The 25,763-nt window shown below is 43.9% G+C and overlaps 3 protein-coding genes across 13 annotated transcripts in view; 2 read left to right on the forward strand and 1 right to left on the reverse strand.

Annotated features, from left to right (window-relative positions):
* MPZL1 (myelin protein zero like 1) overlaps positions 1–13,684 on the forward strand; it is a 47,626-nt gene extending 33,942 nt beyond the window's left edge. For 3 of the 6 annotated variants that reach the window (XM_064411078.1, XM_064411079.1, XM_064411077.1), the window contains exon 6: positions 1,253–7,043. In XM_064411078.1, coding sequence (XP_064267148.1) covers positions 1,253–1,354 — 102 coding nt within the window. In that variant the 3' untranslated portion in view covers positions 1,355–7,043. Of the gene's footprint in view, positions 1–1,252 lie in introns of all 6 variants that reach the window. The other 3 variants (XR_010357074.1, XR_010357072.1, XR_010357073.1) reach the window with 3 other exon arrangements.
* MPC2 (mitochondrial pyruvate carrier 2) lies at positions 7,750–14,805 on the reverse strand. Its single transcript, XM_064411080.1, has 5 exons — positions 14,593–14,805; positions 11,252–11,292; positions 9,658–9,742; positions 8,452–8,563; positions 7,750–7,975 (listed from the first exon to the last, which is right to left on the reverse strand). The coding sequence occupies exons 1-5, from the start codon at positions 14,696–14,698 to the stop codon at positions 7,936–7,938; spliced, it is 384 nt and encodes a 127-aa protein (XP_064267150.1). The 5' UTR covers positions 14,699–14,805; the 3' UTR covers positions 7,750–7,935.
* A 459-nt stretch (positions 14,806–15,264) lies between these two features.
* Positions 15,265–25,763, forward strand: part of DCAF6 (DDB1 and CUL4 associated factor 6) — a 73,447-nt gene continuing 62,948 nt past the window's right edge. For 2 of the 6 annotated variants that reach the window (XM_064411088.1, XM_064411084.1), the window contains exon 1: positions 15,265–15,521. In XM_064411088.1, the coding sequence (XP_064267158.1) occupies positions 15,428–15,521 (94 nt within the window). In that variant the 5' untranslated portion in view covers positions 15,265–15,427. The remainder of the gene's footprint in view (positions 15,522–25,763) is intronic. The other 4 variants (XM_064411083.1, XM_064411087.1, XM_064411085.1 and 1 more) reach the window with 3 other exon arrangements.

The following is a 25,763-nucleotide window of genomic DNA, read 5'->3' on the forward strand; positions in this document are numbered from 1 at the left end:
CAGGTGTGAGCTTTGCCACTGTACTGGGGGGAAAAGAGCTGTGCAGGAAGGTATCTATGGTCCTTTGAGGGCTTAATTTTCTGTACGGAAGGTCTGTTTTCATCTCTGGCTCATAATTGCTTTGGAAAATAGATGGAGAAATTTCTGTCAAGTCTATACAAATGTTTTCTAATTTCTTAAGACTCCAAAAGTACTAGAGGAGTGCCAGTGAAGGCTACTTCCTCCTGGGACATAAGGGACACCAGAACAGTTAAATGGATGAAAGGTTTTGAAGGAAAAACTGCTGAAAAAGCCACAACCAAACTGAAAGCTCTCTCTTTGTAATTCCCCATCATTCATCCCCAGATAAGACAGTCCCTTTGCCTCCTGCCTGGGGTGTGTGCTGGCAGCCCTGTGCTTTTCTCAGTTCAGCATGGGAGCTGCAGCTCTCTTGCCATCAAGGTCCCACCTGTCTTGCTGGATCTCTGCTCCATGGAGGTTGCAGTCCAATCCTCAGTAGCTGCAGCTGGCTTTCCCTGGGCTATGTTTTAAAGGGTGTAGTGTTTAAGGAAGTGTTCACACGTTCAGCTGAAAGACAGGGCTGTAATGTCTTCCCCTGCACCCCAGCAAATGTCATGAAGGTGTGAGGCCATGCCTGCCCAAGGTGTCTGTGAGCTGCTGCTGCCTGGGCTGGCCCGGAGGTCAGGTAAGAATTCTGCATTGCTGCACCATTTTAGCATTTCTGGCTCACTGCTGTGTAAGTCTTGGCCCCATCACTGGCTTGGGCAGTGACTTGAGTCACAGGGTGGCTGCAGCTTCATTATCCAAGTGGCACAGCCATGCTGGGATTTACAGGACCCGAGTCGCAGTTTGGGAAGTACACTCTGCTGTTGACTGGTAACCTCTAGGACAGTTCCTCTTGAACAATTTTAAATCTGGCATGCATCTGTCTAACCCACGTGTCTTTGCTACATAGCACACAAGAACTGCTGCTTTTCAGAGCAAGGGACCCTAGATTTTGCTTTCTGTGGCAGCAGGCAGGTTTGGAGGGAGGCAAGGGTGCTGTTTGGCATGCTCCTGAGAGGAGAAAGGTGGCAGACTAGAGCTCACGTGCAGCTGAGGGTTCATTCCACCTGCTTCCAAGTGCCGTTCGCAGTCATAAAAGCTCTGTGGTCTTGCTTTAGCTTTCATCTTGCTGCAGCCCCCATGGAAGCGAGGGGCAGCGTGGGCAGTTGTGAAAACCCCTGACTGTGCCCGTTCCTTGTGTCCACAGGGCCCAGTCATTTACGCGCAGTTAGATCACTCCGGGGGACAGCACAGCGACAAGATCAACAAGTCAGAGTCTGTGGTCTACGCCGACATTCGGAAGAACTGAGATCCTCAGCTATCCAAAGGACAACACACGTTCAGACTGGAATTGCTTGAGCAAGATTTGACCCAGAGAACTCACATGTGGCCTTTGATGCCTAGGCTAGGACCAATGCATGTGCATACAGAGGGAGAGATATATATGTATTGTGTGTAAATAGTCTATTTAATCGTACAGAAGTGAGACCAATGTTGCATGTTGAAATGCGGTAAGAATTTTGCTTATAAATTGCCAATATTCTTTTTTTTTTTTTTTTGTATCTTGTGTGACGAGAGAGAAAGTGAAAACTCGCATCACAATTTTAAAATATTTTTATCTTGATTATTAATGGAGAAACTGGAAGATGCCTGAAGATTCTAGATTGACCTGGAGATTTTTTTTCTTTGCTTATAGGGCCTAATTTCTTTTGTTGAGGCGACTATAAAGAAGACATTTTCTTTATATTCAGAATTCTTTATGTATACAGGGTATTTATCTTTCCTTGGTCAGATTATCAGTACAGGTTGCCTTCTCGTGTAAACTGGACCCTCTCACTTGGTTTTGTAAGCCAAATTGTGACTCCTAGCTATCAGAAATGTATGTCTTAGCAGTGTGAGTGAAGGAAACCTTTAGGCCTACCTGACCTGTGTAACATGGGTCACAAAACTGTTTACTTCTCAATGAGCCCAGCTATTCAAGCTGTCCTTTAAGGGGCAGGGATAGTGTTGATCTAATGAATTTTGTGAAATGGTAGTTTACCTGTGAAAAGGAAGGAGATAGTGAATTAAAGGCATAGGAAGCTGTAGCTGTAGGTGGTTACCTCAGACTCTGTTGAACCTTTCAGTGAAATATTTCGTCCTCAAAGCTCTGTCATTTCATGCAAGCATTAAAAAGGGCTCCAAGGGATCTGGAAGCTGTAGTACTCCCATACCTCTCTCCCATAGCTCCATTATGCCACTGTCACCTCCTTGGAGGTGCTTTATCTGTTCTCAAAAGCCTGTAGTGGAGGCTGAACAACTTCTGGAGGAAATCTAGGGCTCTTTGGGTTTTTTGATGTGTGGTTTTTTTTTTTTGTGTGACCAATATTTGCACAGAAGATGCAGATGGGCAATTTATTTCCTTCATACCTTCAAGCCTGCTGCTTGAATGCAGTTGTCCAGCCTCTTGTTTCTAGGTTAAACTCCTCCTAGATTATTAAGGATCTCTGCTGATAAGGATTTCTTTTGCTGACCCATTGTATCCTGAAATCTGGTGCTCAAAACTAGAAGTGGCCTTCCAGCAGAGATCTTCTCAAAGTGACACACAGAAGAAGGATTTCTGTTTTGTACATCCCAATGTAGTGGTTTTGTTTTGGGTTGGGTTTTTTTTGGCAGCAAATAATTTTCAGATTGGTCTATGGCAACCACGTTTCTCTGATTCTTACCCACTTCCTAGTTCAGTGTGTTTCAGAATCAGTCCCAGAATGGTTGAGGTTGGAGGGACCTCTGGAGATCATCCAGTCTTCCTCCAGCAGGGTCAGCCAGAGGAGGCTGCCCAGCCCTATGCCCAGTTTCGAGCATGTCCACAGGTGGGACCTCTAGAGCATCTCTGGGCAACCTGTTCCAAAAAACCTCAAGCCCACATTTGGCTCCTAACACCAAGCACATGAAAAATAGTTACAGGCCCATGGCAGATCCTTTTACAACCTCATTAGATAATTCTTTAATTATGACAGAGCAATTTTAATAACTATTTTGTGTACAGTGGGCATTTTTTTCCCCAAGAAAATTAGGTATGGCAACACTATATTCTTTCATCAGGATCAGACGTCTCTGGTTTCCTGACAACAAAGCTGCCTTTATTAGAAAACAACAGCTTTATTTTTGTATACATGCACTGGGTAGATCTTAGGACATTGTCCTCAAAGCCAGAACCAGCTTCTTCAAATTGGGGCTCAGAAGGAAACCATGGATTAATTTATTCTGCCATATGTCAGTTGCTAATCCTGCAATATCTGAATTTGTGTAATTCTTCTTCCAAGACTTGGCTGGTATCAAAAAAAGGACGTGTTTCAGTTTTAAAGCATCAGTTCTCAGGTATTTGCCAAGTCTTGTAGGGAACTGAGACACGGAGCTGTGGCAAACTAACAACTCTGTAAATATTTTAACATTTTATTTTTTGGCAATAACACATACAAGATGAAAAATGGACAAATTTCTTCTTCACAGGAGACCTTTAAATATCTTCTTCTACTTTATGGATTAAGCTGGGTTTTTTAGCAAGACTCCACATGAAGGGCTATGGTGCTTGTACCCAGTGCTGGCGGCTGATGGAGTGGGACCTACTCACCCCAGAAACTTTCAAGGGTAGTTTGTCCACTCAAGCTTCCATCTGTTGATAAGATCCACTGCCTTGGTTGCTGCAGTGCTGATGCTGGTGACTGTAGTCAGGAAATTCTTTACTCAGAAGATGGTGAGGCCCTGGCACAGCTTGCCCAGAGAAGCTGTGGATGCCCCATCCCTGGAAGTGTTCAGGGTCCTGTTGGATGGGGCTCTGAGCAGCCTGGTCTGATGGAAGTGTCCCTGCCCATGGCAGGGGGTTGGAACTAGGTGATCTTTAAGGTCCTTCCCAACCCAGTCCAGTGTGTGATTCTGTGGTTCTGTAGGGTCTTCTCAAGTGCTGAATTCTGCACCTGGCAGCCAGGGGGGACATCCCTGTCCTGGGGGGAACCATGCCCAGCACTGCCAGCTGGGCAAGGGCAGGGATTGTCCCACTCTGCTCTGGGCTGGGGTGGCCTCACCTCCAGTCCTGGGGCAGTTCTGGGTGCCACAATATAAAAAGACATGGAGCCATTGGAGAGTGTCCAAAGGAGGCCACGAGGATGGTGAAGGGACTGGAGGGGAGGCCTGCTGACAAATGGCTGAGGTCACTTGGTCTGTTCAGCCTGGAGGAGACTGAGGGGAGACCTCACTGTGCTCTTCAACACCCTCGTGAAAGAAGAGAAGGGGCAGGCACTGCTCTCTTCACTCTGACAGGGCCCAAGGGAATGGCACGAAGATGAGTCAGGGAGGTTTAGGTGGGATATCAGGAAAATGTTTTTCACCCAGAGGGTGGTTGGGCACTGAACAGGGTCCCAGGGCAGTGGTCACAGCACCAGGCCTGACAGAGTTCAAGAAGTGTTTGGACACTGCTCTCAGGCACGTGGTGTGACTCCTGGGGTGTCCTGCCCAGGGCCAGGAGTTGGACTTGATGACCCTGATGGGTCCCTTCCAACCCAGTATAAATTATTATTAAGATCAGGAGGAATCCTGCTGCTGCTGCTTTCCTTATCAGGCTTTACTTCCCAACATTTATTTTACACTTAATAAAACATTAATGCTTTGGATGTGGTTGATGGAGAAACTTGATTTTGATCTGCCTGTGTTCATCCCTGTGCATCACCATCTTGCTCCCCCAACATTTTTGAGTAAGAAGGGGAATTGTGATGAATGTGGCGGTCAGAAACTTGCTGCTATGAGAAGATGGGGCTGGCCTTGCCTCTGAAGTCTGCTACTAACGTTTGCTTCTTTTCCTGCTGGAATGTACTGGAGAATCTGAGCACAATTCTGATGTGGTGCTAACTTTAGGAAGCACACGAATCCGGTGCTAACTTTAGGACTGATCTGGTGCTAACTTTAGGGGACACACTGGTCTGGCTGATTTTAACTGACTTAAGGAGATGTCTCCTTGCATGGCTTTTGTCTAGCTACAGGTATGTTCATATTGCCTAGACTGAGAAGGCTCCCTGTAAGGCTTCTTGGGTCCTCTTTATGAAGGCAGAATGAACTTGGAAGTATTTTTAAAAAACACTGAACATCCTTTTAAAAAGAAACAAAAGTCTTCCCCCTGGAATGGCAGAAATCTGTCTGAATCCCACTCCAGTGTCAAGGCTGGTTTTTGGGGTTTGGTTATTATTTTTTTTTTTTGTCATGGAAAAGTGAGCAATATAATTATTAAGTAATGTATTCATGCTGAAGTCAAAAGAACTTCAGCATTGTGAGACAATACTTGTGAACTTTCTGTTCCTCAGGTTATCTGAGATGGTTTAAGGATATGATAACCTGTGCTGATGAAAGGGACTGATGCTGAGTTGGCTTACTTAGTAAAGTCTCAGGAGACAGAGGACTTCTCTTCCTTGATGGGTAGAGCAAGCAGAGATTTAAGTCAGACAAGGTCATAATATCCTGATGTTCTGGTGACCAGAAGTTTAACTCTGATTGCTCTGCTGCTGCTGTTCTCTCAATTCTCTGATGCTGTTCCTTGCAGGAGGAAAAGAACAGCTTGGACTTTGAGGAACACAAAGGGTGTTGTCCTTGTCCTGTTGTGGCACTGCTGCCAGCTCTTTTAACGATCATCTATTTTCAAAACAAGTGCTGCATGCCAGGCTTGCAGCAGCCCAGAGGAGGAGCAGGCACCTCTCTTGAGGCAGTAGCCAGTGACTAAAACAATTAGGGGGGTCATTGCTCCTGGATGGTGGACCTGGGAGGGCCTGTGTGATGAAAGACTTGCAATAAATTCTCTTATTCATCATGCAAACAAAACTGGGATCAGTCTGAAATCTTCCTTATTTTTGACTAATTGATAAATTAATTTCAAGAGGACTACAAATAAGGTAATCAAGCTAAGTAAATTGGTAGTGTACTCAGTCCATCAGGTTTCCATGGCCCCTTTTGACTTCAGCAGTTGTTCTGTGAGGAAGATGCTCACCATGTTCACAAAATCTTAGCATTAAGAGCCTTTACAGTGGGGCAGATATGTCCCTGCAACTCATTGCCTGATGTGTCATTTATAACTGGAGACCTGTAGGGTTTTGTTTTCTCTCAAAGCTTTAGTGGTATTTCAGTTTGTGACTAGAAGAGCTGTAATTAAGTTTTTAAACTTTTTAAAGCTGTGAGAATTGTCTAGGTAACCATCTGTCTTGTAACTGCAGTAAAGGTGTGCATGCAGCTTAAAAGCTGCATTGCCTTAGAGTGGATTCACTGAGGTCAGGTATGGAGTTTTTGATTTGTGACCAGAACACCTTCACTCTGTACTGGAATCTTGTCTTGGAATTCTACAGTATTAGTGTATCTGCCAAGGACCTCAAATACAAAAAGTTCTTATTGCATCATAGCTGATGAAAATATTTCCTCAATAAAACTACCAAGAGAGAAGGTGGGTGGGACTTCTGGGCTATGGCCACACCTCTGCAGCGTAACATTTTTATACAGGAGACTACAAAATCATATTAACAAGGCTCAGCAATTATTCTCTTCTTTAGGTTTCTCTTTCCCTTCTCTTCACTGCCCTAAAGCTAATAAGCCCTTTCATTTACAGGTATTTTTGCACTCTAAAATATAAGTTCAATGCCTTTGGAGATCAGTGTGCTGTGCAATGTTTTCTGTCTCCCTGCCATGCCAACTGTTCTTATGTGGTAACTGTAATTGAAAACATAGACTGGGTACTTTTCTTTTATAAACCTCTGTCCTGGAGGTGTGCAAGACAACAAACACCTGTAAGACAGGTGTATAATCTCTGTGAGGGAGCTAGATATGCATTGCATGGCCTGATTACATGAAGAGCCAGTGTACCAACTGTTAGTGCTTTTGCTTTTACAGACTCATCTGGAAACAGTTATATTGGATATTTTTTCTTGAATGGACTTCAATGTTTTCTATTGTAATCTTGTGAATATTTTAATACACTTTTTTTTTTCCCATTACTGGTTTGCTGGATGAGTCTTACCTGGTTGGGGACTGGGAAGGGAGGGGGACTGGAATACACCACCTCTCTTCCTAGCAGTATTCTTCTTCAGTCACTGTGACCACCTGGTGACCAACACAGCTGGAGAACTTGCCACTTGAGACCCTGAGACCAAGGACCAAGACATGCAAGTGGAATTGTGGCAGAACAGAGAACTGACTTTGTGCTGGGACAGCCTTTGAAAAGGAGGAGCTGACAGACTCATCAGAACCTACCGTGCCCCAGTTATCTTTTCCCCTGCATGTGAATTTCTAAGTCTGGTGCTTCAACACCCCCATCTTCTGCCTGGAGTTGTGGAGGAAGCTAAAACACCAGTGGCACATTTGTTTGCTGTCTTTTTTTTCAGGACAGTGGTAGCTGGGGAACAAATCAAGACACACACAGCTGAAGCTGGAACAAATATCCTTATGCTACCGGGGAAGGAAGAGCATCAGGAAATGAAATGCAAATGCTACTGTTGGTTACTGAAATATGGCAAACCCCCACCCAGGTGGTTTTCTGACACTGACAGGAAGATCACTTCAGTCTGAGGCTCTGGCTGTCACCAGTACTGTGTCACTCCCAGCACTGCTCAGTGGAGTCAGAAAAGGTGAGGCTCAGCAATTCTTTTTAGACAAAATCCATCCAGTCTCTTTAGACAATACAAGACAAACAATTCTGCCTTAATTTTAAAAGGTTACCCTTTATTTGTGTGGAGATACCTGGTTATTTGCACTTAGAAAACATTTCATCTCCTTTATTTTCCTCTTTATTTTCTCAGAGAAAAAAACATTAAAATTAGTGAAGCTAGGTCCCATGGGGATGGGTTTGTGCGTTGCTAGATTTGACCTGTTGGGTTAAGCATCTCTTTATTGCACCTGCTTTTGTGCTTTTAGCTCCTGATTATACCTATAGGAATAAAAAAGAAAGAGCACAGGCTAAGAATAGAATAGGACACCAGTTACAATAACAGTGTTTTCCTAGCAATGTGTTCACCAGAGGAGGTTTAAAATTACAATGGACTTGAGAGTGGAAACTTGGGATAGAATATCTTAATTCTTGTAGGAAGTTTTAAAGTAGCTAAGTTTGCCACATTCCTGGCCAGTACTGAAGCCAGAAAACTCCCAAAGTTTCCTTCAAGAAACAATTTTTTGAAAAATGCTGCTCTGCTTAAGAGCCTTTTGATCCAGCTGGAACTGACAGGATTCAATGCTGCTCTGGCTTCACTCCGACTTAACTGTAAAACTAACAATGTAGCAACAACATTCTGTAACATTTCATGAATGGTTCAGTTCCTCTTGCCTGTTGCACTGACAGAGAGGCTGGCAGCATTCATAAATTCCTGGTTAATGCTTAGCTGTACTTGTACCCTTAGTAATGCATACCTCCATATTCGGAAAAGCTGGGAACCACCAGCGCAGCCAACAAAGAAGTTCACAGCAAACAGACTCCAGTTTTTAGGGATAATCACCAGAGAATACCTTGACCAAATAAGGCCTGTTGAAAAAAAAAATGGAAAGTTTAAAGATATTTCAAATTAAATATTCAGATATTTCCCGAAGTTTGGAGACAGATTCATGGGCCAACTGAAGTAAACACATCTCACAACTTCACGTTAGACAACTGCTTTGCTTATAACTTCCTTTTTCTCAGTGAAAAGTACTAGTGGGACATCTACAGGTATGTAGTGCATTTTTCTGAAATAGCTACAGCAAGGTCAATCATAGTCTGAATATCAAAGATTCTCTGTAGGATCTTTGCAGCCTAGACCTTAATTCTCCAGCAATGTTGCAGTGTAGTGATATTTTGCTGTATATCCAGCTCGCTGCACGACATTGGAGATTATGCAAAACTTGTGCAAAATGCACGGGACTGCATCAGATATCAAAATAAAGTCTGGAGAACCCTTTTAGACAGGAAAAGCATTGGAAAAAGTGGTGCTGCACCATCCCTGGAAGTGTTTATAAGAAGGGTAGTTGCGTCACTTAGAGACGCATTTTAGTGGAGGACTTGGAAGTGCTGGGTTAATGGTTGGGGTCTGTGATCTTAAAAGTCTTTTCCAACTTAAATGATTCTAGGATTACAGAATATTGTTTCTGCCAGTGTGAGAATTCTTGGCAGACAGCAGTGCAGTAGTCCATGTGCCACTGCTTCAAATTTCTTACAACACTTGGAAATTCTTTCCAGTTATGTTAGTGTAATTACCCTACCATTCTTAAATCCCTTAATGTCTATTCTAAAAAAGTCACTGTATCCTGGACTGATTTCAAAAATACTTGATCTGAAGGAAAAGAGGTCACTTACTGCAATGAATGGTATCATGGTAACTTGAGGGATGACACTCATGCCTAACTTGTAGCAACTTGTGCTGAACAATTCCAAATTAAGACAGGTGTAGAAAACTGTTACATAATTACAGAATGCTTACTGATTGAATAACAAGTAGAGGTCTGTCCTAGAATCAGCATCCAACAGCAATAGTGACAACTAGCGTGTTAAAATTAAGGCTTTCTGTGGAGGTGGATTAGTACTGATGGAAGATTCTGAGATGGTGCTGTGTGAAAACAGAAAGTGTTTTAAGAAGGCTTTACCTGTGGCCATGAGTACTGCAGACTGTGCTGTGCTGAGCTTTTCTGCTGGTCTGGCCATGTCAGCCAGTCCAGCACACACCAAGCCCTGCAAAGAGAAATTCAGTGAGCACCAGTCTGGGACTCCTGTAACAGATGAAGAGCTTTGCAAGGGGAAGCTGCTTCACAGCTCAGTGCTTATCCTACTGCATTATACAGGAGATGGGATGCATTCTATGAGCAATTAGACTCTGGGAGATACCATCCACTTCCAGTCCTTTGTGGTAGGAAAAAAGAACACAGTTATAGCAGCTACAACTGGATGGCAATAAAATCCCAGGCACTGGCAGTTTTGTATTAATTCAAGAACAAGGTTAATTTGAACACAGCTGCTTAAGAAAGCAGCTGGAAAATATTCCACCCTTGTTTTTAAACAACAAGTAGAGGCTTATTTAAATGAGGGCCTTCTTTCCACAGGTCAGGCTAAGATACTGGTCTCTTCACCCCATAAAGTCTTCATTTAGCTTCGTCCGAGGGGAGTATTTTTCTTAAATAAAATTCCAGTAATAGTAGAAAACATGCAGGCGAATTGAGGAATAGCTTGGCTGATCTACTTGACATTAGCAGCAAACACTCTGCTTGGTTTGTTGTGTTATTGCCCTCTACTGGAAATACAGTTTCACATTCCTGTTACACCAGTTCACAAAAAACTCCAGACAAACCCCTAAGTAAGATAGTCCTAGTGCTTTTTATCCAGGACTCCTTGGGCACAGAAGAGCTGTCCGTGTGCTTAGGCTCAGGAGGGTGTTTCCAGGGAGAACTTCTGAGGAAAGGGAAGGTTAACCATGGTTCCTGCAGCTCCAGACCAGACAACAGACAAAGAAACCGAGCTGTAGCTCAGAGCACAATGTTGCCTGTGGCCTATAAAACGCTGGGGTTCACAACGGCAAAGTTACAAAGCAGCTGGCAAGGGAAAGAGCAGGTTACATCCTTGTTATCAATCAAGATCACACCCTTGTGGGTTTGAAGATCTCTCGTTTTATCTGTATCAGTGCAACACCCCAGAAGAGCACAGTGAATGAGGAGGTGGCATTTGCATCACCTGGGCACAAACACAGCCCAGGGCTGCAGCCAGTGGGAGGCAGAACCTCACAGGAGGCAGAGCACCACTGACAGCCACAATGGCAGCTGCCTTGGGCTTTTAGGTCAAGACTGCCCTGCACTCTGACATGCTTCAGCCTGCCTTCAAGATACAAGGCTTAGGAATTGGCTTCCTTATAAGATACTTCTCAAATTCCTCAATCTCAGAAGAAATGTATTTTGTTATGAGTTTTGCATCATGCCTACCTTGAGCAACAGGTGGTGTTTCACAAGAGAAAGCCTTTGTGAAACCCAGTGAAAAGCACAATTCTTCCACAAAGCATTTTCCCCACACTGTTATCCCCTTCCTTTTGTGCTGTTACTAAGGCTAATTTTCTTCCTCCTCATATATTAAGAATGAGAGCCTCTAGTCTTTCTGCAGGTTCAAGTATCTGCTGGGAAACTCTTGCTTGCTCAGTGTGTTGCAGCAGATTGCCCTGGCATGACACCCAGACACCAGCTGGCATCTTGTACTTACCCATTTCATAACAGGTGCCCAGAAAAACACTGTTTTGGGACCTGAGGGAGAATGGGAGAAAAGAAATTATTTAGTAAATGTGGCTGTTTTAATACCCACAGTAAGTTTAAATTGGTTTATTTTGGTTGGTGTTTTTTTAAATAATGAATTGTTTATAGTAGCATTTTATACTGCTGTACAGGCTCTGGCACCTAATACTTATAATTCATCAACTCAGTGCATCAGCCTTCAGTTGTGTAATCACTGCACACATTTCTGCAACAGCTGGATAGGATTTCTTATGTCCATGTTCAAGCAACTGAGAACACCAAAGTAGGCAAAATGCATTTATAATTGAAAGAGTTAGGAAAAGGCCTAGGAATAGGGAAAACACCCCAAAAATTAGGTACACCTAATTGAGTACACCAGTAGGTAAAGGAGGATTATAGGGAAGAGGATGAAATCTCAAGAAGGAAGGGAGAAAAATCCAATGGCATGGGACCTGGGGAAAAAACAACTCTCTTATAAATACATAAAATTTCCAGTGGTGCTAAAATAGCAACTGGTTGGTTAAAAGCAAGCCCTGCAAAGCCACACCTACAACTATGCCAGAAATCATTAATCTGGGACTTGTGCTCCAAGTCTTAAATAAGAGACCACAATCCAAAGTACCAACTTCTCCTGTGAAACAGTCAGGACACTGTTCTAATTTTATCACAAAAAATTAATGTTTAGGTCACTGCTCAGCACTCTGATAACATGCAAGAGGAAGCCAAGTTTTCACTGTAATATATTACACAGGAGTAACCACCAGGACTTTGGTTGCCTGCTTTTGGTGAGAGCTATTTCTTCACTAATAATTTAGCCCTTAAAAGACCTTGCACCAACTACCTGTACTTCCAGTTTTAACCACCCTCAATTTTAAAACTATGACTTGGGAAACAAAAACTGGCTTGGCAGCCTTGCATAAAGCCCTTTTTCACCCACCCTGCTTGTGATCAAGTTTCAAACTGCATTTAGTAACTACAAGCACATTACCTTTTGTTTAATATTGTTGAATATTAGATAACAGCAGCTTAGTGTTCATCCTTTAAAGTTACAAACTTCAGCTGCTGTTCTCTTAGGCACTTTTTTGGTGTGTCAGAATCAGGCTGCAAATTCAGCTTGTAATAAATCAGTCTTACAGAGTAGCTTTAATTACTAACATTTATCTAATTCTAAAATACAAATTCAGATTTGGAGTACTAGAGGATGTGGGATGAGTATAAATTATTAAACTGACACTCCCTAAACAGCTAGTTGAGTTTTCAAGAAGACTGACATTAATTTTTATTAATAATAGAAAACTCAACCATTTCAAACTGCTGACTGCAGAACTAAGAAGCAGCTGGAGACAGGGAAGGTACCAAGCCAAGTTTGTAATTAGGAAAAACTGTCCAACACCTCTCCTTGGAGACACTCCAGCAAGTACCCAGCCTGGGTGAGTTCTTCCCAGCTCCTGACATCCAGATTTTTTCAAGGATGAATATGACAGCAGCACAAGAGAGCAGGGGGACACCAGAGGCTAATTTGGATATCACATGTGTGACCAGTTTATAGAATTTATGACTTCTATTGAATATAAGAAGTCTTTGTGCTGAAAACTTTAGTTTAGTCGGGCAAAGTGAAGCAGAGAGGCCAAAGGGGAGGGAGCACAAGCTCAGCCCATGCTTTCCCATGGCAGCCTGGGGAGTTGGTGTGCCAGGCCCTCCAGTGTCCTCCAGCAAGGCCAGCCAAAGAAACAGTTTTTAACAGGCACTAATTAATTTGCTGGAAGCTTTCTTTATGCCAGAAAGTGCTTCACGCCTCACAAGTGATTTATAATTTCATGACAATGATGCTTATATTCCTGAATTAGACTAGAGATTTAGATGTCACTGGAGATAAAAGAAAGCCTTTCATTTTTAACCCACTTTTTTTTTTTCCTGCAGTCAGAGTCTCATGTATTGCATAACTTTCTCACTGACACACCTTCAAGGCTAAAATAGAAAGTTGCGGGGTTCACTTTCTATACTTGCTTGTGCTGTGACTTTTCTCACTTATATCATCAGTATGGATTATGACAGATAGATATATGTGTATATATAATATATATATATACACACAGAATCCCTAAAAATGGATTTATTAATTACAACATTCTGGTGACGACCAAAAGCAGCCCACAGGGAGTTCTGTGAAGTGAAAAGCACTGCAAGAGAACCTCCAAAACCTTCTCCAATTCCCACTACTTCAGCTCTGCTGAAGATGGAACATGGATGTTCCCAGTACCTGCTGTGCCTTGCATCCACTAAGAGCTTCTGGAATCTGCCACATTTCCCACCAGAGGAATGTGTCTCTCAGTGTTGGACATATTGTCTCTTTATATATAAAAACAATACATTAATGTTAAATATATTGGTCTAGAGAACTGCACTTTTCACTCTCTGTGATTTCTTTAGAGATAGGATTTTCCTTCCAAGAAAGGGCCATTGTAAGAGGACAGGGCAACTGACTGCAAACCAAAGTCCATTTCCACAGTGCATATTCCTGGTAGGTGAAGAGTCAAGGATGCCTGTGACACCGGCACGAACAGTGGGGACAGAGCCTATGGAATGCCAGGATTTTATCGGGCGCTCCTTTTAACAGCCGACGCAATTTGTTTACAGGACAAACACCACGTCGATGGCACTGAATGAGATCGGTTTACAGGAGGTTTCTCCCTAATAACACAACCCCCCACGGAAAGATAAACTCCAGGTCAGGTGAGGGGAGCTCATTCTCCACCCACAGGAGTCCTCCCGCCAACTCACCGAGCTGCCTTTGGTGGAAGTGTGGGATTCAGCAGAAAGGAAATACAACCAAAGGCTGCCCGAGTTGCCCAGGGCACATTTCAGGATCAGAAAGCCTGGCAGCGCTGTCCCCCGGGCCTGGATGAGCAGGTGTCCCTACCCGTGGCAGCGGGTGGACCTGGATCATCTTTAATATCCCTTCCAACAAACCATTCCACGATCCTACGATTTTCCCAGCACATCCTCTCGAAAGGAGCGGCTGCCGAGGCCTCCAGGCGCCTTTAGCCCCATGACATCCCCTGGGCTGGGCTCCGGCAGCCCCCGCCATCCCTGGATCCGCGGCAGCAGCGCATCCCTGCGGGGACCGCCCGCTTCTCCTCTTCCCCCTTCACAGACACAACCAATTCCCCGCTACGGAGCGGCACCGCGCTCCAGGGCCGCTTTCCCCCGCCACAACGCCCCGCTAACCGCGCTACCGCAGCCCCGATCCCGCCCGCAGCGCATCCCCCGCTCCGCCCTTCCCGCCGCTCCAAGGTGACCGCCGCCCCTCACCCGCCGGGTGGTTGTAGAAGGGCCGGAACCGCGGCGGCAGCATCAGCTCGATGCGGTCCAGCATGCGGTGGTAGGAGGCGCGGAGCCCCGCGGCGGCGGCCGCCATGGCGAGGCGCGGGGCGAGCGGGCACGGAGCGGGGCCGCGTCCGTCCGTCCGTCCGTCCGCGCGTCCTTCCCCCGCCAGGCCCCGCCCCCCGGACCGGCCCACCGGCGGCCCGCGCTCTGATTGGTCACGGCTGCAGGGGGCGGGGCGGGGCGGAGAGCTGCGCGCCGCGCTATTGGCTGAGCGCGCTGGCCCGGGCACCTGGGGAGAGCTGGCGCGCCCGCCGCCCTCGCAAGGGCACGGGCGCCCGGCTCAGAGATGGCCGCCTGCGCTTCGCTCTCCCCTCAACATGGCCGCCGCGGGGGAGCCCTGCGCGGCGAGTAATGCGCCCGAAGCCAAGATGGCCGCCCTGCGGCTTCACACCGCTTCACTGGGCGGGGGGGGTGGGGGGGTGTTCTTCCCGGCGCGCTGACGTCACCGTCCCCGCCCACGACGCGCCCTCCCCTCAGTCGGGGCGGGGCGACGTCACCGGCTCGCGCGAGACGCCCATTAACCTCGGGCGCCCCTCCCGCCAGGTGGGCGTGGCCTTTCCCCCGCGGCCGGGGTGGGCGTGTCCCCGCGCGCGGTGGGCGTGGCCCGGACCCTCCCGCGCCTCCCGGCTCGCGGTCGGTGCCTCGGCGCGAGGCGGGCGGGCGCGCGCGCGGGGCCCCGCTCGGCGGTTCCCATGGTGATCGCGCGCGCGCGTGCGCGCCCGGCCGGTCGCGCGCATCCCCGCTCGGCGCGCGCGGGGCCATGTCCCGCGGGCGCTGCCCGCACCTGCTGTGGGACGTGCGGAAGCGGAGCCTGGGGCTGGAGGAGCCCGGCTTGCTGCGCAGGCACTACCTCGGTAAGGACGGGCGCTGCGGCGGAAAGGGCGGGGGGGCGGGCGAGTCCCCGGCCGTCCTTGGCGCCCCACCGAGCCAGGAGGGCGCCCGGAGCCCCTTCCGCCGTCCCGCGGCCGCGAAGTTGCCGGCGCCCCGTGTGGGGCGGCGACGCCTCCGCCTGATCCGCTGCCGGCCCCCCGCGCCCTGAGGGGTGCTGCGGGACACCTGCCGGGCCCCGCCAGGAAACCCCGGGCCCTCGCTTCCCAAAGGAACTGTTGCTCGCCGAGATCCAGCCGGGAAGTTGGGCGGCGGCTCCGCTCGGCTCCGGGGCCGGGCAGCGTGCGGGTTTAGCGGCGCTGGGCTGCCGGGCGCTGGGAACAAAGCACGTAGGCGCCTCCGGGCCCTTGGTGTCCCCGGGAGCTCCGCGGGGTCCCCGCGCTGCCCTCGGCTCCGCGCCCCAGCCCGGCATTTCCACTTCCCAAGTTCGAGCCAGCGCCGCTTTCAGCTCCCGAGGCCGCGGGGAGGTTCCCGTGGCGTGGAGAGCTATCCGTGTTCTTTGTCATGGCGCAGGTTCTGTAAAAAAAAAAACGGTGCAAAAATAAATGTTTTGAAGCGCCGGTGTTTATTCGCGTGTTTTCGGAGGTGCGCTGTGGGTTTGCGGGGTGTCTCTCCGGGGTGGATGGCTCGGGAACGCGTTCTTTTGTGCTCGTGTGGCACAACAATTCCTGCCTTGGAGTGGAAACCTCGGGTACTCGAGATGGAGCTTGATTTACAGCGTTGTAAAACGAGTGTCGATCCGTGCTTGCCAGGCTTTCCCGGCTGTGCTCGGTGGCAGTGGCCTGTCGTTTGGTTTTTTCTCCTGGCGGAATTTAAGGTGGGATATCACGTTGCCGAGCCTAACTCAGGAGTTTTCTGTCTGTAGTCCCTGAACGCTCAGTAATCCATAAAAGGTTAATCTAGGAAATCAAGGGTATTGCTGGTAGGTTTCTACAGAGAGGGGTGTGTGTGTGCAGTGCACAAGTGCCTTGGAAAGAAATTTTGAGTCCTAAAATAAAATATAAAAAAAAAAAAAAAAAAAGAGAACTAACGATCTAGCTACTTTTGATTTTGGTTATGTCTCAAGCTGTGCTTGGCCAAGCCTTAGCTGAGGATAGTTGTAACTTTTAGTGATCAATCCTTCTGACTCGATTTTTTTTTTCTTTTTGACTGCTCCAGTTGGAGCAGAAAAGCTCAATGTTAAAATTAGGACTGTAGTGTGCAGATTCTGAAGAAGCATTTTTTTTTTTTAAGAAGACCTTTGTATTTTTTTTTCTTCTGCTTTTACGTGGTTGTGTCTCTGAGAATTGAAGTACTAAGATTTAAACAGTAGAAATCATCTTTTCGGGATGCTGCTCCAATAAAATGCACTTAACTTTAGTTAAAAACAAAACTCTGGTGCCTTGGTTAAGGGCTCATATTTACTGTTCTTCCTTTCACCTAAACATGCTCAGTTGTTTGAGAGCCTTGAAAAAATAGGAGCTAGGAGAGCCTTGCCATGGAATTGCTGTTGAGATCTGCATTGGTGGTGGCAAGAAATGCTCAGTCCCTACTGACTCCTGCTTTTCACCATGGACTTGGTACAGGGTGCCCTTCTTTTGTGGAACCACTGCACTTTTACCCCAAATGGCCTTTATGGCCTTAATAAACCCACTGATTTGGCTGCTACTCAGGTGTGGTTGTTCAAGTGCAGATTTTCCAGAGAGGAGGTCTGCTGTTGTGCCTTTTCGTGGGCAGGGCAGGTGTGGGTTTTTTCTCTTTCAGACTTGAGCAGCTCTGTGTAGGAGCTTTGTTCTCTGGCCCACTGGTCAAGACTGCAGTGGCCAGCTGCGTGCCACTGGTTGTTGGTCACTGCTGGTCTGATCTGCGTGGGAAGTGAGGCTTCTTCCTATTTATAATTTCTTTTTTTTTAGTAGTGTTTCAACGGTCTGGCAGACAGAACAAATGGAGGACAGGAATTGTCCATGTGCATTGTCCATGTGCATTTTTTTTTTCCTTTGGGCAAAGTTTTTTGCAAATTTATCTAAGCAGTTATGGAGTCCAGTACAAAATGAAGCAGTTTATATATCTCTTCTTTGCTTGCTGTGCTTTTTCAGCCACCAAATCAAAGAAAAAGTGTTATGGCAAGTCCAGGGCTAACAATGCAGTTGGGAGGAAGATGTGTCTGTGTGGATGGTACTTAATGAGCCCTTTGCTGGGATGGTTGTGTTGTGCTTCAGTGTAAAATATCAGAAATATCGACAATGACCATGTTTTGCAGTAAGACATCTGAGAGCTAATTGCTGTTTCCTATTTACTCGGTGTTTTAGTTTCATGTGAACTGGCAATCAAGTGGCACTCTATAAATAGCCTCTCTCTCTCAGCTTCTGAAAACAGCTGCTCCAGGAAGGATCTGTGTAATGTACCTTTCCATGCAGATAGCTCACCCCTGGAATTTATGGCCTTGCAAAAACTCTGTCTGATTTTGCAAAATCTCTAAATAATTTCTCTGAAGCCCAGTCAGTTCTGGACAGAGTTGCAGAGAAACACCTCATGAGGATAAAGCCATAGGTGCATCCCTGGGATGTGTCCTTCAGATGTTATCCCTTGGTGAGAGCTCCTGCTGTGATGAGAGAGGGAAGATGTGGGTCTCAGCAATGTATCTGTTAGCTACCTTTCCTTCAGTATTTGTAGGCTAATTAGCCTCAGTTTTTGTGTTTGAGGTCTCCAGAGGAAGGCAGGCCTGGGGGAGGCTGCCAGTAACTCTCTTTTCTTTAATCCAGTTTAGGCATCCTCTTAGCCTGGTGCTGGTGGGATCCAGCCTGCTGCTGGATCACAGGTGGAAACTGAGTTTCAGACTGCTTTCAGTAGCACCTGGCCGTGCTTTTACACTGAAAAACATTGGTGCACACTGTAGTATCAAAGTTAAATTCTGCCTTGAAGCTGGCAAGTGTAATTACTCAGGTTACTTTCACAGGAATTTCCAAATCTTGCAATTTTGTATCATTGTGGCAATGTTTCATCCGCCAGTGAACAAACCTGTGCTGGCTGCAGGTCAAGTGTTCTGTGCCAGCACAATAAAGGCCTCTGTGTGGATTAAATATAGCATATAACGATTTGGCTAGAGAAATGGCAGCACGGGTTTCTTGCAAGAAAGAGGGATCCATAATTCCTCTGAAGTATTTAATGTGATGAGTTTATTTGCTTTTCTGTGAAGGGTCCTGCTGCCGAGAGTGGCTCTGTTCAGACAGCAAAAAGAATGAAGACTTTTCCTTTTTATTTTTGTTTTGGGGTTTTTGTTTGAGTGGTTTATTTTTGCTGTCTGACAAAGCAGGTTATCCAGAGAAAGTCTCTCAGTTTAAAAGGAGTGGAGCTGATGCTGTATTCTAGCTCAGAGTGGTGGTTGGAAGCTGTGGTGCTTGATACAATGGAAGCAAATAATAAAATAATCAGCTCTCCCCAATCTCTGATATATTCATGCAGATACTATTTTCTGAAATCTTCGTTCCTTCTTTTTGTTTTGAGCTTAGCATATATCTTAGAGATAGCATTGTGGTGCTTTCCCATGAGCTTTCACTCCTCCTTCTTTAAAGATTGTTTCATATCTTACTAAGTTTTTATCATTCTGGTTTTCAAGATTTGGGAAAAGTTTGAAGCCTGTAAAAAACTCTCTGTAAGGAAACCAGTAGTTAGCTTCATTGTTAGGTTCATCAAATTTTGTAAAGCTTCAGCCATTCTTATTAAAAGAGATCTGTGAATATTTGTATGTAGGGAGAACCTACTGAACTACTTAGGTTTCAATAGCTCTCCCTCTTTATAGTGATGAACCACAGTAACCCCAGAGCTAATTACAGTTTTGAAGTTAGTTCATTGCCCTGCCCATAAGTAGGGTTGAAAAACAAGCAAGAATATCTTTATAACTGGTTAGTTTGGATATTGACTGCCTTCCATTCATGCCAGTTTATAAAACTAGTAGTGGCTGGTTGAATGAACATAGAATTGGGTGTTGCTGTTGAACATTTGGTATTTCCTAAAATACATTGCCCAGAGTGTAAGAGTGCAATTAAAATACTTCCTTAAAATACTGTAAACTTTCATTCTCTCTTTTGCATTTCTTGGTTAAACAAACCAACCAAACCCAGCAGAATGGAAACTTGAATGCTGGGGAGAACAACGAAAAAGACCTTATTTTCTGCAGTTTTTGCTCCAGCTATATTTTAACATGTGGTATCTTGATCTTTGAAAATAGTGCAGAGCAGGAAGGAAGGGTCAGACAGCTTTAACATGATCAGCTTTGGTGCTCTTGCCAACTTGGAGATGGGCAGAGTATTTAATCAGCCTTTCTTCTTCAGTTCTTTGCATTATACTTTTGATGTTTAGTGGTTTTTTTTTTTTTTTTTTTTTTTTTCTGGTACACTGTTATATTTCATGTCCTAAAGCTCTGGAATTAATTTTGTTTTCCACCATGAGTTAAAAACCCTCATCTGTCACAGTTAAGCTCCAGATCTGGTAGAGGTGTTCTAGTTATTTTTTCTGCAAGTCTAACAGATTAACTGCTGCTTGAAAAAGAAGCATTATAAATGTACCTGATGGTGTGATTATGAGAGCACAGTTCTGTAGTGATATATTCTATTACACATCAAATACTTTGTGAAACTTGACTAACTGAACTGTTTAGAAAGATGTAAGTGAACTCCTCAGATTTTTTCGTTAGAAATGTTTTCTGAATAATAGAAATAGGCAGAGGCAGAATTGAAATTCACTGTGTAATGAATGAGTTGGAGGAAAACACATCTGTGGAACAGTTTCTACGTGCTCAGTCTAATATTGGAAGGAGGCAGGAAGCATTAGGAAGGCAGGAAATTTGGTGTAGTCATTGGATCTTCACTGGTTGTATAGAAAAGCTTAAGACGCTTAAAAACATTGCAGAAAAGAGATGTAACTTTTTAATTGAAAAATCCACAAGAGAGGACAGTGATCAGGTATTGCCTTAAACTGGATATCATTGGAGTTTTTCCCCCTTGTTAATAAAATCAAGGCTTAGTGACTACAGTCCTTAAAAAATTAGATGGGCTCTTGAAAGAACAATGTGGCATTGAGACCTGTTGATAACAAATTGAATTTGGAGGAGTTTAATAAAGAGACTGTGTCTGAAATGAATTCCCCGATACTATCTCATTTAAATTGGTACCAAGGAGCAGAAAGGCACTATATGTATGTCTAAAACAGCTTGTAGGAAAATATATGAGGGGTGATCCTAGCATACAGGATTAATGATTTTTTTTCCTACTTCAAAGTAAATCAGCTCAGATAATAAAGACACCCATTTTCAAGCCTTTAATGTTGGTAAAGGATAATAAAAGCACAGTGTAACAGAATCATCTGGACAAAACAACAAATAAAAAAATGCTGGCTGGTAATAATTTAGTGCATATCAGAAAACCAGAAAGAGATGTGAGCTGGGAGGAAGGATTAAGGTTAGATGAGTATTTCTGTGGCCTGAGTGCTGAATGCTTAGTTTTAATTTCAGTCTAATCAGCCTTCTGTTATCGTTGGGCTTATTTCAGGCATACACTAACTGAGCTATGGAGTGGAGGACAGGAGCCACTTGGACCTGCAAGTGGTATAGCCATGTAGCATTAATCTAGGTAAATTTGATAGCTTGTTTTGCTGTTATCTCAGAAATCTTTGCATGTAGTTGATATCATTGACCTTTTTTCAGTTACATCTTCCTGTGTTTTGTGGCTTGTTATGGTTTGTTACTGCTTCTTTCTCCACAGTGTTGTCCCATTTTACTTCCATTCAGTGATAATGTGTTGATGATCATTTTTGTGTATTTTCTTTTTTAAAAAAAGGAAAAATTACATGCAGGGTCTGGGATTACTTGGTGCCTTCTGTCCTGAAATAAGAGAATGATTTCCAATGGCTGTTTTTAGGATGCTGGGGATTCATAGTAGCACAGCTTCTGGTTTTTTATGTACAAACACCAGTTTGTGTAAAACTGTAGACCCTTATGGATTACATTATTATGTTCTTTGGTGGGATTACTTTGCAGAAACCTGCTTTTTGGGTTTTGCTTTTTCTTTTTTCTTAAAAAAAATATACTACTGCCTAGATCAGAACTTATCAGTGAACCTACTTACTGAGTTTTGATGTTTTAATTTTCTAAACCACCAACTGTTTTGCTGCTGTAGCATTTGGACATATTAATTAAAATGAAAGGTGGCTTTCTGGCATTATATTTGGCCAGAAAGAAATGATGAAAAATTGGTATAACTGTTTCAGACTGTTGATTTTCTGTTCTTCAGACATTCAGGAGGCTTTTCTGGTTGTCTGCAGATTTGTCATAATTTCTTCAAATGGACAGAACTATGCAGATGTACTTTTTTATTTTAAGGGATTAACCTTATGTGTAATATCTGTTATTAACAGAACATGAATCATGTGTGTTAATGGCTGCCAGGTAGTAGGAGTGTGTGTAAGTGGGTTGTGGTTCCAAGGCTTTGCATGCATTATAATATTTGAAATATATTCAGTCTTAGGATGCACATGTATTTGCTTTTATCCTTTGGAGCCTCAGTGTTCTTCTGCAGACAGCTGGAGACTGCAGACATTTGTGTGCACTTCTAATATATTTTCATTTTTGATTGCAATATTTTGTTGCATTTACATTGTGTGCTTTTAAAGACTGTCTTTGTGCAGGAAATGTTTGCTTTGTAAATGACTGCCTGCCTTGATGCTGAGTGTTTCAGACAGCTTCGTAGTTAAGTTGTACCTTGATCTTCTAATAATGAGCTTTGGATACATGAAAGCTGTCTCTCGCTGCAAAAACAAGTCGTGTACAGCATGTACTGGATTTGTATTTCAGGATGAGACAGTGATGTGAGAGATCCTTTAGATCTCTTTCCTTTATTTATTTTTTAAATTTTTTTCCTCCCGTAGCTTTCTTCCAGTTGGATTGCTTCCATTAACTGCATTAGGGCAGGCCATTAAACCTGCCTGTGTTCAGTCACTTCCAAGATGTTGCACTGCAACTCTGTGAGTTCTTGTGACTTTGCATGTGATTCCTGATCTTCTATCCTTGAGTGTCCCCAGAATAGTCTAGTGGGATATAACTGATCATGTATCAAGAACCTGTTGACACTTGAGACCAGTCCTGTTCTGGCACTAAGGAAAAGGATCAGTTCAGACACAAACTATGCCAGCCTTTGAACAAAGCTGGATTTTTCACTGTTTGAGTGCAATTCTTGGCTTTTCGTGTCTTTGGAGCTTGGTGAGCTGCTGATTCAGATGTGTCCCAAGTGCTCTAGTGAGTGTTGAATCATTAAATATTGAATACGAATATCGTGAGATGGAATCTGAGTCACATCAGTGAATTTTAACAACCCCTTATTTTCCTCATCTTGTTCTTCAAGGATTTGCAGGCTTGCCTCTGGGAAGATTGAGTGTGTCATTAATGCGGACTGCTCTCTGATATCGTGGCCAAGATGAGAATCTGTCCCTTTTCTTCCCTGTGAACTTCATGTGCTCTGAACCATCAGTGTTTGTTCAACCCTTTTTGAACTACTGAAACTTCACCAGAATAAAAACCTGTTAAAAATTAAAGCCTGTTAAAACCCACCTCTGTATTTAGGTTGCATTACTTTGTTACAGTTATTGTAGTGTGTTCCTGTTATTTACCTTTCTAGGAAATGAGGAAAAAGTCTGGTTCCTTTTAAATTTGTTTTTATTTTAAAAACACTGTTGTGTCCTGAGAACTCTCTTCAGTAAAAAAAAAAGAGTCTTGGAGTTAAACAGGTTGTTTTTTGTTACCTAGGATGAATACATATAGTTTAATGCAACAGGCAATGTTATTTTTAAAAGGGTTTTTTTTCCCATTTGTTTTTAAACAAAGGGGATTTAAAAGGGTTTTTTTTCCCCACTTGTTTTTAAATGCCCAGTTATAATTTAACCTATGCCAGTACGCTGTTAACAGTCATCTACCATCAAGACTCGGCTTTCTACATGAGCTCAACTTTTGATATAATCTTTATTTAATCCTGGGCAGTTTCCTGGTGTTTACATTTGTAATCTTACAGGGTTATGACCCATTTGTGTTATGGTATCTATATATCTATTTCCTGAGTTCCCCGAAACAAACCCAGCAGTGTACAGTTCCTATATTACCAGGATTAAATGGTATGCTAAATTAGGCAGGTGTGCAGAATGTTAAATGCCTTAATTCAGTTCCACGCTGTCCAAGTTATCAATTTCATTTGTGGAAAAGTCAGGCCCTAGGGTGTTTCTTTGCTAGAAGACATGTCTGTAGATATGCTGGTAAGCTTCTGTATAATCACTTCTTAATCTGTTTAAAGATGAGTATTGAGTTAGCTTAAACAACTTTAAATAGTAGGCTTTGGTTTTGCCTGGAGCCTTTGTCTGGAACTGCTGGGGTTAGTCCTGCTGGCAGAGTGGGAGAAGCAGCAGCCCCTGGCAGGCACTGGAAGGTGATGGCAGGACTGGTGACAGTGGGGGCACACACCTCCTCAGCAGGAAAAAGGACATTCCTCTAGGAATGCTCTCTTAAAAGCAGATTCAACTTTTTCTTTCCTTCTCCTAGCCATTCTGCATGCTCCAGTGTTCATTTTGCCTGAGTGCTTGGAGGTGGGAGACCCTGCTTCTGCTACGAGCAATTTTAACTTCTGCACTGGGGTGGAGCAGCCCTGCATTTCAGCTTCCTAGATACCATCTTTTCCTGCTGGGAGGTGGAGCTCCTCATGAACCTTGGGTGTCACAGTGCTCAGTAGTACCTGAGAACATAAAGCAGAGTTCCTGATGTGTATTTCCCCAAGTGTTGTTAAGGATCGGCTGGGTTATTACATTGATGTCATTTTTATAAGAAAGTATTCAACATTGCTCCCCACATAGTTTCAGATGAAGACTTTTAAAAGTCAAAGGAAAGCATTTCCAAAGACATATTGAAACCTACAGTAATGGTGTTTACTCCAACTTGCAACAATCTGCATAATATTTATTTTTGCCTTCAGTTAATAGAAGCCTCCTTTGGCTTCTCTTTGGAGAAGAAAGCAGGGCACAAGTGTATTTTCTCGATCTGGTAACTATTGTTTTTGTGTTGGTATCTATTTTAGAATTTCGAGGTGTTTCTTTGGGAGTCCTATTTTAGTGCTGGTGGAGAAAACAGCAAAAGCTTTTGCATGTAGTTAATCCTACATCCAGTTAATCACTTAAGCTACACCAGATAGTTTTCTGTTGAGAGGAGTAGGGTGGTATGTGTTGTCTTTTACATAGATAGAGCTTCTCTTAGTTTTGTCACATGAATGTTGTCCTCTGCTTTATAGAAATATTTGGGGCATAATAGAAAAATTTCAAGTGTCTTTTGTCTCAGTGAGTAGTTTGTATTTCATCGTCAGACTACTTTAAAGGATTGAATAAATGTCAAAATTGCTGAAATCTGGTTTATTTTTCCTCCTGTCACAAAACCTCACTTGCTGTCTGAGGCAAGAACAATACAGAAGACTTAAATATGGGCAGTGCAAGGGGAAGTGTAAGGATATCTGTCAGAATGTGGTGTACTTGTGAATGAAATGCACTTAGCACCAGTCAGTACAGCACAGATAAAGTGCCTTCTCTGAAAAAGGTACTTGTACTTTCTCCCACATTTTTTGTCACTGAGAACACCTTAAACACTTTGTATTAATGTAGCTGAATTTTATGAAATCTTTCAGGCATAAACCATGGTAAATATCAAACAGAAATCAATGACATTGTTTTAAAGCCCAAATGCTTGTAACATTATCAGTTATGGAGCCCAGTGGAGGCTTATATTTGGGAGTGGATACTTTCAGTATCCAAAAGATGTTTCAAAGTTAATTACAGCCATTAGTGCTAACCAAACACATCTTATGCATGATCTTACCTACAGTAACCTATTTTTGCAGGTTCTCTAGAAGCAAACCTAAACAGAATGGTTTTTCAAAATGCTTATTTATTACCCTAAAATGCATAACATTGCTGAACTATTTTTTTTTCCTGAAACTTGAGTAGATCTCTTTTTTTAATTTGTTTGGGTTTTTGTTTGGGTTTTTGTTTGGTTTTTTGTTTTTGTTGTTTGTGGGTTTTTTGAGATCAGATTTTGTATTAATGTACTCACCAAGAGATATTATAGGCTTGCTGATTTATAATTTAGGGCATAGTGTCCTGTCTTCTGTAGTTTCTCTCTTGGTGTTATAATATCTGAAATTTTGTGTTTC

This window comes from Passer domesticus, chromosome 2, assembly GCF_036417665.1.
Source record: "Passer domesticus isolate bPasDom1 chromosome 2, bPasDom1.hap1, whole genome shotgun sequence".
Taxonomy (NCBI): domain Eukaryota; kingdom Metazoa; phylum Chordata; class Aves; order Passeriformes; family Passeridae; genus Passer; species Passer domesticus.

What these genes read in the sequence shown, in the direction of transcription:
- MPC2 (XM_064411080.1), bottom strand. Translation starts at nt 14,698, where the DNA reads ATGGCGGCCGCCGCCGCGGGGCTCCGCGCCTCCTACCACCGCATGCTG. An exon ending in CTTCTACAACCACCCGGCGG is followed by an intron (nt 11,293 to 14,592) that starts GTGAGGGGCGGC and finishes ATTCTCCCTCAG; the next exon opens with GTCCCAAAACAGTGTTTTTC. An exon ending in TGCAGTACTCATGGCCACAG is followed by an intron (nt 8,564 to 9,657) that starts GTAAAGCCTTCT and finishes TTTTTTCAACAG; the next exon opens with GCCTTATTTGGTCAAGGTAT.